This window comes from Loxodonta africana, chromosome 10 (genome assembly GCF_030014295.1).
Source record: "Loxodonta africana isolate mLoxAfr1 chromosome 10, mLoxAfr1.hap2, whole genome shotgun sequence".
NCBI lineage: Eukaryota > Metazoa > Chordata > Mammalia > Proboscidea > Elephantidae > Loxodonta > Loxodonta africana.
Window position 1 is genome coordinate 25905633 of NC_087351.1, and position 10568 is coordinate 25916200.

At 39.5% G+C, this 10568-nt stretch overlaps 1 protein-coding gene across 1 annotated transcript; it reads right to left on the bottom strand.

The window, feature by feature from the left end:
* Positions 1-8217: 8217 nt before the first annotated feature.
* Positions 8218-9168, bottom strand: LOC100674121 (olfactory receptor 11G2-like). Its single transcript, XM_064291897.1, has one exon. The coding sequence runs from the start codon at positions 9151-9153 to the stop codon at positions 8218-8220; it is 936 nt and encodes a 311-aa protein (XP_064147967.1). The 5' UTR covers positions 9154-9168.
* Between the last annotated feature and the right edge of the window lie 1400 nt (positions 9169-10568).

Sequence of the window (10568 nt, forward strand, 5' to 3'; positions counted from 1 at the left end):
AATAGACCCATAACAAAAAAAGAGATTGAAAAGATAATCAAAAAACTCTACGCAAAAAAAAAAAAAAAAGCCCTGGCCCTGACACATTCACTGCAGAGTTCAACAAAACCTTCAGAGAAGAGTTAACACCACTACTTCTAAAGGTATTTCAAAGCATAGAAAAGGATGGAGTACTCCCTAACTCATTATAAAAAAAAACTCATTATAGGAAGCAACATATCCCTGATACCAAATCAGCTAAAGACTCCACAAAAAAAAAAAAAAAATTACAGACCTATATCCCTCATGAACATAGATGCAAAAATCCTCAACAAAATTCTAGCCAATAGAATTCAACAACATATCAAAAAAAATAATTCACCATGACCAAGTGAAATTTATACCACATATGCAGGGATGGTTCAACATTAGAAAAACAATTAATGTAATCCACCATATAAATAAAACAAAAGACAAGAACCACATGATTTTATCAATTGATGATAAAAAGGAACTTGACAAAGTCCAACACCCATTCATGATAAAAACTCTCAGAAAAATAGGAATAGAAGGAAAATTCCTAAACATAAATAAAGGGCATTTATACAAAGCCAATAGCCATCATCATCCTAAATGGAGAGAGTCTGAAAGCATTCCCCCTGAGAATGGGAACCAGACAAGGATGTCCCTTATCACCAGTCTTATTCAACATTGTGCTGGAGGTCCTAGCCAGAGCAATTAGGCTAGATAGAGAAATAAAGGGCATCCAGATTGGTTAGGAAGAAGTAAAATTATCTCTATTTGCAGACGACATGATCTTATACACAGAAAACCCTAAAGAATCCTAAAAAAAACTACTGAAACTAATTGAGGAGTTCAGCAGAGAATCAGGATACAAGATAAACATTAAAAAATCAGTTGGATTCCTCTACACCAACAAAAAGAACATTGAAGAGGAAATCACCAAATCAATACCATTTACAGTAGCCCCCAAGAAGATAAAATACTTAGGAATAAATCTTACTAGAGACATAAAAGACCTATACAAAGAAAACTACAAGGCACTACTGCAAGAAACCAAAAGAGACCTACATAAGTGGAAAAATATACCTTGCTCATGGATAGGAAGATTTACATTGTAAAAATGTCTATTCTACCAAAAGCAATCTATACCTACAATGCAATTCCGATCCAAATAGCAATGACATTTTTTAATGAGCTGGAGAAACCAATCACCAACTTCATATTGAAGGGAAAGAGGTCCCGGATAAGTAAAGCATTACTGAAAAAGAAGAACAAAGTGGGAAGCCTCACACTACCTGATTTTAGAACTTATTATACCGCCAGAGTAGTCAAAACAGCCTGGTACTGGTACGACAACAGACACATGGACCAATGGAACAGAACTGAGAATCTAGACATAAATCCATCCACATATGGACAGCTGATATCTGACAAAGGCCCAAATCAGTTAATTGGGGGAGAGAGTCTTTTTAACAAATGGTGCTGGCATAACTGGATATCCATCTGCAAAAAAATGAAACAAGACCCATATCTCACACCATCCACAAAAACGAACTCAGAATAGATCAAAGACTTAAACATAAAGACTAAAATGACAAAGATCATGGAAGAAAAAATAGAGACATTAGGCATAAACAGAATACAAAGCATTATGAAAAATGCTGAAGAGAAACCAGATATCTTAGAGCTCCTAAAAATCAAACACCTATGCTCATCCAAAGACTTCACCAAGGAAAAAGTTTTTAGCTATGACATTTCCAATCAGCATTTGATCTCTAAAATTTACATTATTCTGCTGAAACTCAACTACAAAAAGACAGTCCAATTAAAAAATGGGCAAAGGATATGAACAGCCACTTCACTAAAGAAGACATTCAGGCCACTAACAGATACATGAGGAAATGCTCATGATCATTAGCCATTAGAGAAACGCAAATCAAAACTACAATGAGATTCCATCTCATTCCAACAAGGCTGCCATTAATCCAAAAAACACAAAATAGTAAATGTTGGAGAGGTTGTGCAGAGACTGAACACTTCTACACTGCTGGTGGTAATGTAAAATGGTACAACCACTTTGCAAATCGATTTGGCATTTCCTTAAAAATCTGGGAACAGAACTACCATATGATCCAGGAATCCCACAAATACCATATGATCCAGGAATCCCATTCCTTGGAAGATATCTTAGAGAAATAAGAGACTTTACATGAACAGATATATGCACACCCATGTTCACTGCAGCACTGTTTACAATAGCAAAAAGTTGGAAGGAACCAAGATGCCCATCAACGGATGAATGGATAAACTATGGTATATTCACACAATGGAATACTATGCATCGATAAAGAACAATGTCGAATCTGTGAAACATTTCATAACATGGATAAACCTGGAAGAAATTATGCTGAGTGAAACCAGTCAGTTGCAAAAGGACAAATATTGTATAAAGCCACTATTATAAGAACTCAAGAAACAGTTTAAACAGAGAAGAAAATATTCTTTGATGGTCATGAGAAGGGGCGGGGGGGAAGGCAAGAAGGGAGGGAGGGAGAGGAGTATTCATTAATTCGATAGTAGATAAGTTTTTTTTTTAGGTGAAGGGAAAGACAATACACAATACAAGAGAGGTCAACATGAAGAGACTAAACCAAAAGCAAAGAAGTTTCCTGAATAAACTGAACGCTTCAAAGGCCAGCATAGCAGGAGTGGTGGTTTGAGGACCATGCTTTCAGGGGACATCTAAGTCAATTGCCATAATAAAACCTATTAAGAAAACCTTCTGCATCCCACTTTGGAGAGTGACACCTGGGGTCTTAAACGTTAGCAAGCGGCCATCTAAGATGCATCACTTGGTCTCAACCCACCTTGAGCAAGGACGAATGAAGAACACCAAAGACACAAGGTAATTATGAGCCTAAAACACAGAAAGGGGCACATAAACCAGAGACTACATCATCCTGAGACCAGAAGAACTAAAAGGTGCCTGGCCACAACCGATGACTGCCCTGACAGGGAACTCAACAGAGAAACCCTGAGGGAGTGGTAGCGCAGTGGGATGCAGACCCCATATTCTTGAAAAAAGACCGGTCTTAATGGTGAGACTGGGACTGGAGAGATCCCGGAAGCCATGGTCCCCAGACCTTCTGTTAGCCCATGACAAGAACCATTCCCAAAACTAACTCTTCAGACAGGGCTTGGACTGGAATAGGGGATGGAAAATGACACTGGCAAAGAATGAGCTTCTTGGACCAAGTGGACACATGAGACTATGTTGGCATCTCCTTTTTGGAGGGGGGATGAGAGGGCAGAGGGAGCCAGAAGCTATCCGGAAGGACTTGAGGAGAGAGAGTGGAGGGAAGAACTGTGCTGTCTCATTGGAGGGAGAGCAATTAGGAGTGTATAGTAAGGTGTGTAAGGTGTAAGTAAATTTTTGTATGAGAATGACCTGATTTGCAAACTTTCACTTAAAGCACAATAAAAATCGATTAAAAAAAAAGATATAGATATTTTATTTACATTTATCTCTCAGACACAAATAATGGAGAGTTTGTCACTTAAAATTGAAGCCAAAAGATCCAGGTCGGCTCCCTCTCGGAACAGTTCTCCAACTCTGAGAGCCTCACAAAGTAGCCCTAGAAAACAAGAAGGTATAAAAAATGATTCTCTGTGTACACACACTCTTTTAGTTTGACCTACTTGAATTAACAGTGGGTCAAAAAGCTATTTTTAACAAGGCTATTTTTACTTACCTTTTATTACTTAGCTTCTCTGTACAGAGAGCAGCCGTGATGTTTACTCAGAACAAGTCTGAGCTGGAGCTGTCATAGCAGGTAGCCAAATTTCCCTGAACCAGCACAGAAGATGCTGTGCAGAGGGAGTGAGATGATGGGTACAGTGGTGTTAAAGCTGTGTTTATGTACCTAGGCTGCTCAGAACGAGTTTATGAGCAAAGCAAAACAAAACAAACTCCACCCCTCCCCTGCATTGTATCTCAGGAAGGTTGGGATAGATCAGACCCAAGTGAGGCAGATCCTGTGCCATATGTGAAACATATTTCTCTGGTTTTTACTTTTTCCCTAAGGCTCGTCCAAGAAGGCACAACAACTGGAAGCATTATTGCTGTGCCCTCTCTCACAGCAGCATAACCATCTGTTTCATTTGATCTGGAAATTTGGTTACATCCATCCCATTTTTAAAAAGCCGTTGAAATGGAAAACAATTTTCCCATTTGTGATAAGTGGTAGGCAGAGAAGCGACGGATTTGGAGGAAGGAGCCTAAGGTTTGAATTACAACTCATATTTTACCAACTGGGGGAACTTTGTCAAGTCAATTATATTAATGATTATCTAATTTCTCCCACTCTAAAATGTACTAATAATCCTTTCATCAAAGGGCTGAAGACTCTGAATGAGATAACATATGCGGAAGTAACTTCTCTAGCCTCTGACAAATACTGATGCTTAGAAATTGTTAGCTGTATAATGTATAGCTGAAGCAAAGTAAGCAGGTACCTTTCTCGAGAGCAGTAGTTTTTCCAGCTCTATATCTCTTGTGGGCAAGAGGGAAATGAACCCAAACCTGAAGTTTCTTCAAAAGTTTTGATCTTCCTGGAATGAAGACGTCTTCTCTACAATAACCATCAAAGAGTGAAGGAGTAAAAATAGGTTTTGGGTGAAGCTCTCTGGTGTCTGTTGGAGGATGGAAGGATTACAAGCCAACCCCGAAGGGACTGCTTCCTATTTCCCTTCTCTACGTGCATCAATTTACTACATCTAGAAGAACAAAGTCAGGAGACTGTTTCTTGTTAATTCTTCCCTTCCTCTGGGGCCTACCTTCCCTGGAGACCCTGATGCCTTCTGCCTTTATTTACCTACCAAGAATAAATTACTTTTTCCAGTCCCAAACTTCTCAGAGTTGGCATTAAATATAATCAATCAACCTTCAAGCCCGCCCAGAGTGCCTACCGGAAGTCTCAAGGAAAATCTGTCAAAGTGACATAGGTTGAGATGGTTGAGATACAGGAAGCTATTCCATGGAACTCTAGTGAGTGGTTTTAGATTCTGGACTCCCTCTGATTTTCGAGAAAGAATAGACAGAGTACAGGTGTGATTTTTAAACTTTCATTTCGAAATAAATTCGAACTTACAAAAACACGAAAAAAGCAAGACAAAGAATTCACATATGTTTTCCATTGAGACTCCCCAGATATGAACATCTTCAATAGCCACAATATAATTATTAAAATCAGGAAACTAACATTGACAGCATGCTATTAACTCATCTAGTCTTTTTCAACTGTTGCCAATTGTTCCACTTTTCTTTTTAATATACATAATAAAAAAAGGAAAAGAAAGGAAAACCTTTCAGGGAATCAATTTAGCTAAACAACATGGAAGTAGGAGACCTCCTCTAGGCTCCAGATCTCCCGGCCCTGTGCATAACTCTCCTAGAAATGAAACAACTTCTTACTCAACATCTACTTCATATCTTCCACTGTCATACATTTTGAATAAATGTGTGTGGGTAAAACAGAGCAATACAAACAAGCATATTCCAAAGCCACAGGCATTTTCAGAGCTAAAATTAGCATTAATATTTTAGAAGAGAATTTTATTATTATTATTTTTAAAAAATGGTCTTTCTGAATTATTTGTTAAGATCATATTTGCTATTTTAGAAGTCTGTCTAGTTATCTAGTGCTACTATAACAGTGGACGGCTTTAACAAACAGAGGTTTATTCTCTCAAATTCTAGGAGTCTAGAAGTCCAAATTCAGGGTGCCAGCTCCAGGGGAAAGCTTTTCCTGTCAGCTCTGGGGGAAGGTCCTTGTCATCAATCTTCCCCTGGTCTAGGAACTTCTCAGTGCAGGGACCCTGGGTCCAAAGGATGCACACACTCCTGGCTCTTCTTTCTTGGTGGCATGATACCTCCCTGTCTTTCTACTCCCTTCTCTCTTTTATATCTCAAAAGAGAGTGACTCAAGATACAACCTAATCTGATAGATTCAGCACTGCCTCATTAACATAACTGCCTTTAATCTTGCATCTTTAACATCATAGAAGTAGGGTTTACAACACATAGGAAAATCACATCAGATGACAAAATGGTGGACAATCTCACAATACTGGGAATCATGGTCTCCTAGGCAAGCTGACACATATTTTTGGGGACACAATTCATTCCATAACAGAGTCCATTTTCACTTAGTGAGATAAATCAATTTGAAGAGATATAAAGAAATTTGCTTTATAATTAAATTTTTAGGAATACACTTACTTAGAAATATGAAGTAGATATAACTGATAGCAGCAATCTCTTTCAGAAAAATCACTGGATCTGACTTTTGTTCCTTCCCTTTTTTCTTCTAAAGACAGAACTTTCTGCAGTACCATAATACACCAGGATAAACAAAGATTCATATCTGGAGTATGTGCAAAGATTTTTCAGGAATAATGGATTCATCAGACACCTCACTGATTCTTTCCCTTAATTGGACATCAGCAGGAAGGAGGTAGGGGAATATGGGGATGTGGAGGCATGGAGAAGAGAGTGGGCGAGGGAGGTGGAGGTATAAATCAGAATTTATTGAACTGAGGAGATAGAAGATTTGGAGTTTTCAGCTGCCAAAGTAGCAGATGTTGGAGGAACAAACTCTTGAGAGAGGTGGACCTCAGAGAAGTGACACCCAAAACTTGATGAAATCTTCCTTCAAGGCATTTGTGGATTCCTAGTCTATTCATACCCAAGATGAGACTTCAGGAAATCTAGCAGAACACAGGAAATGAGAGTCTAAAGGGATGTCCAGAGATTCAGGAGTCACAGGGTGCAAGGAGTACAGAAATAGGAGTCAGGGCACACTAAGTAGGAGGGGAATGGAAAACAGTTCAGGCTTCAGGTGAGGTCTCATGAAGACCATGTTCCTGAGTAAGTGCCATATCCTGGAAGTAAGATCAAAGCTGACATAGACCATCTTTAAAACACATAAAAATAACTTTTAAATGGGATTAAAACTGTCTACCTCTACTCTATCTACCTGATCAAAGAAAACCTTACCTTGATTGGGTTACTATGCACAATGTCTTCAGAATTTTTTAAAAGCAAAGTCCCCCTTTCAAAAAGAAAAAAAAAATTGAGGCATGCTAAGAAACAGGACTAAATGATCAAAAATTAAGTGAAGAAATAGACAAAAGAAACAGACTCACAGGTGTTTCATACTAGGATGAACAATTATATGAATGATAACAATTTTGTTTTGATCTGAAAAAGGTTAAATATGAGTTTAATATTGATCAAGCATCTTTTTTTATTGTGCTTTCAGTGAAAGTTTACTATTCAACACAGTTTCTCATACAAAAACTTACACATACATTGTTATGTAACCCTAGTTGCTCTTCACATAATGTGAAAACACACTCCTCCTCTCCACCCTGTATTTCCCCTGTTCATTCAACCAGCTCCAATACCACTCTGCCTTCTCATCTCGTCTCTGGACAGGAGCTGCCCACTTAGTCTCATGTGTCTACTTGAGCTAGGAAGCACACTCTTCACCAGTATCATTTTATGTCTTATAATCCAGTCTAATCTTTGTCTACGGAGATGGCTTCAGGAATGATTTTAGTTTGGGGCTAACAGAACGTCCAGGGGCCATGTATTCTGGGGTCCCTCCAGGCTCAGTCAGACCATTAAGTATGGTCTTTTTACTAGAATTTGATTTCTGCACCCCACTTTTCTCCTGCTCCATCAGGGACTCTGTCTTGTGTTCGCCCTCAGGGCACTCATTGGTGACAGCCAGGTACCACCTACTCCTTCCAGTTTCAGGCTGACAGAGTTTTTGGTTTATGTGGCCCTTATGTCTCTTGGGCTCATATTTACTTGCGTCTCTGGTGGTCTTCATCCTCCTTTGCTCCAGGTGGGTTGGGACCAATTGATGCATCTTAGATGGTTGCTTGCTAGCTTTTAAGACACCAGATGCCACTCAAGAAAGTGGGGTGCAGAACATTTTCTTCATAAACATTGTTATGCCAATTGACCTAGATGTCCCCTGAAACCATAGCCCCAGGACCCTTACCCCTACGACTCTGTCCCTCCAAGTGTTTGGTTGTATTCAAGAAACTTCTTCGCTTTCGGCTTAGTCCAGTTGTGGTGACTTCCCCTGCATTGTGTGTTGTCCTTCTCAAGGGTCTTTTTACTTTACGTATTTTTTTTTTTTTTTACATTCCCAGGCATTTCTGCAGGGCTCTCTTTATATCTTTGTTCCGAAGACTGTATATCACAGGGTTAAGGAGAGGGGTCACAACAGAATAAAACAGGGTCACAATTTTCTGCATTCCAGCTTCATGCTCAGATATCGGACTCCCATACATGACCAGTACTGAGCCATAGAAAAGTGAAACCACAGCCAGATGAGACCCACAGGTGGAGAAGGCTTTTCTTCGCCCAGTTGTTGAAGGGACTCTTAGTACAACTCTGAAGACCAGAGTGTAGGACCCCATGATGAACACAAAGGGAATACTGAGGGGCAGAGGACTTAAGGTGGAGAAGACAAGCTCCATCACAGGAGATCTTTTGCAAGTGAGTGCTAGAAGAGGACCTGGGTCACATAGGAAGTGGTCAATTATCCTGAATCCACAGAAGGACATCTGGGAGATGATGATAATAGGAATCAAGAACCAGAGGAAACCAAATGCCCAGCAATTGGCCACAAGATTGGTGCAGAGACGTCCAGTCATAATGGTTGGATAGTGTAGAGGCTGGCAGATTGCAAGATAACGATCAAATGCCATAACCGCCAAGAAAAAGCATTCTGTAGATCCCAGGGAGAAAAAGAAATAAAACTGCAGAAAGCACCCAGAGAAGGACATAGCTTTGGTCTCAGAGAGGAAGTTGGCCAACATGTTGGGGACAGTGGAGGTGACATACCAGATCTCTAGGAAGGAGAAGTTGGCGAGTAGGATGTACATGGGAGTGTGGAGTCTCTGATCCCAGTGCACGGCACAGATGATAGAACCATTCCCCATGAGGGTCAGGAGGTAAACAACAGAAAAGAGCACAAACAGGAGGATCTGACCCTCCCTGGAGCAAGGAAAGCCCAGAAGGATAAAGCCAGTGATGGTGCTGGAATTATTGGGGGTGTTGAAGATTTTCATGTTTCTGTGAGCTGTTAAAGACCAACAAATACTGAATAACAGTGTGAAGACAGATGGGGACCCAGAACTATATTTGAAGCATCTTTGGAAAAAAAACAAAGATATAAGTATCAATTGCTACTCTTTTTGTATAATTCTGAAATACTCTCCTGGCTTGCTTTTTTGCTCTTTTTCACATTTTCACTGTGGGCCCAAGTAAACTGGTCAGAATGGATAAGCTCTTAAAGCAGAGTGTTGTAGATATACTCATATTAGATTTTACACTTAGTGGAATACACATATATATTACCTGAGGATGTTCAGTTTTACCTGAACCCCATGATCCTGGGAAACAGCCAAAATTAAAGAAATCACTTTACCCTTTGTGTTCAGGAAAAATGACTCACTGCAAATAATAATCCTTCTTCCTATGACTTAGATAAGACTCATGGGTGCTCCCTTGTGTATCTATGACAAGGTCAGACACAGATCTCCCAAATTCACATCTTCGCTTCATAAGTACTTAACCGAGCTTATGAACTGCTTATTCCCATTGATCAATCAGAAATGAAAAGCTTGTTAACAAAACTTCAGTTAAGCTTTTCCCATCTCGGCTGCATCTGCCCTAGTTCAAGCCATCTTTTTTCCCATTGGCCACTGTGATGGTGTCTTAACTGGCTTCCTGCTTCCATTCTTGCTTCATAACACACTGCTCTCCATGCAACAGCCAGAGTGGCTCTTTAAACGATGAAAATCAGATGATTCCCTTCTCTTGTACACAGACTTTAGTTAGCTTTCCAATTCACTTAGAATAAAATAAAATCTCTAAACTGTGGTCTTTGATTTGGCCCCTCTGAATGTCTCCACAGTAAGTCCATAATAAACATCTGCACAACAAATTATGGACAGCATTGCAAAGAATGGGAATTCCAGCACACTTATATTATGCTTCTGTAGAACCTGTACATAGACCAAGAGGCAGTTGTTCGAACAGAACGAGGTGATATTTCATGGTTTAAAATCAGGAAGGGTGTGTGCCAGGGTTGTATCTTTTCACTATACTTATTCAATCTGTATGCTGAGCAGATAATTTGAGAAACTAGGCTATATGAAAATAACATGGCATCAGGATTGGAGGAAAACTGATTAATGACCTGCCATATGCAGATGATACAACCTTGATGGCTGAAAGTGAAGAGGACTTAAAGAACTTACTGATGAAGATCAAAGACTACGACCTTCAGTATTGGTTACATCTCTACACAAAGAAAGCAAAAATCCTCACAACTGGACCAATAAGCAATGTCATGATAAACAGAGAATAGACTGAAGTTGTCAAGGATTTTATTTTACTTGCATCCACGATCAATGCCCATGGAAGCAGCAGTCAAGAAATCAAATGAGATACTGCATTGGGCAAATTTGCTGCAAAAAAA

Coding starts and splice junctions, on each gene's coding strand:
- LOC100674121 (XM_064291897.1), bottom strand. CDS start 9,153: ATGAAAATCTTCAACACCCCCAATAATTCCAGCACCATCACTGGCTTT.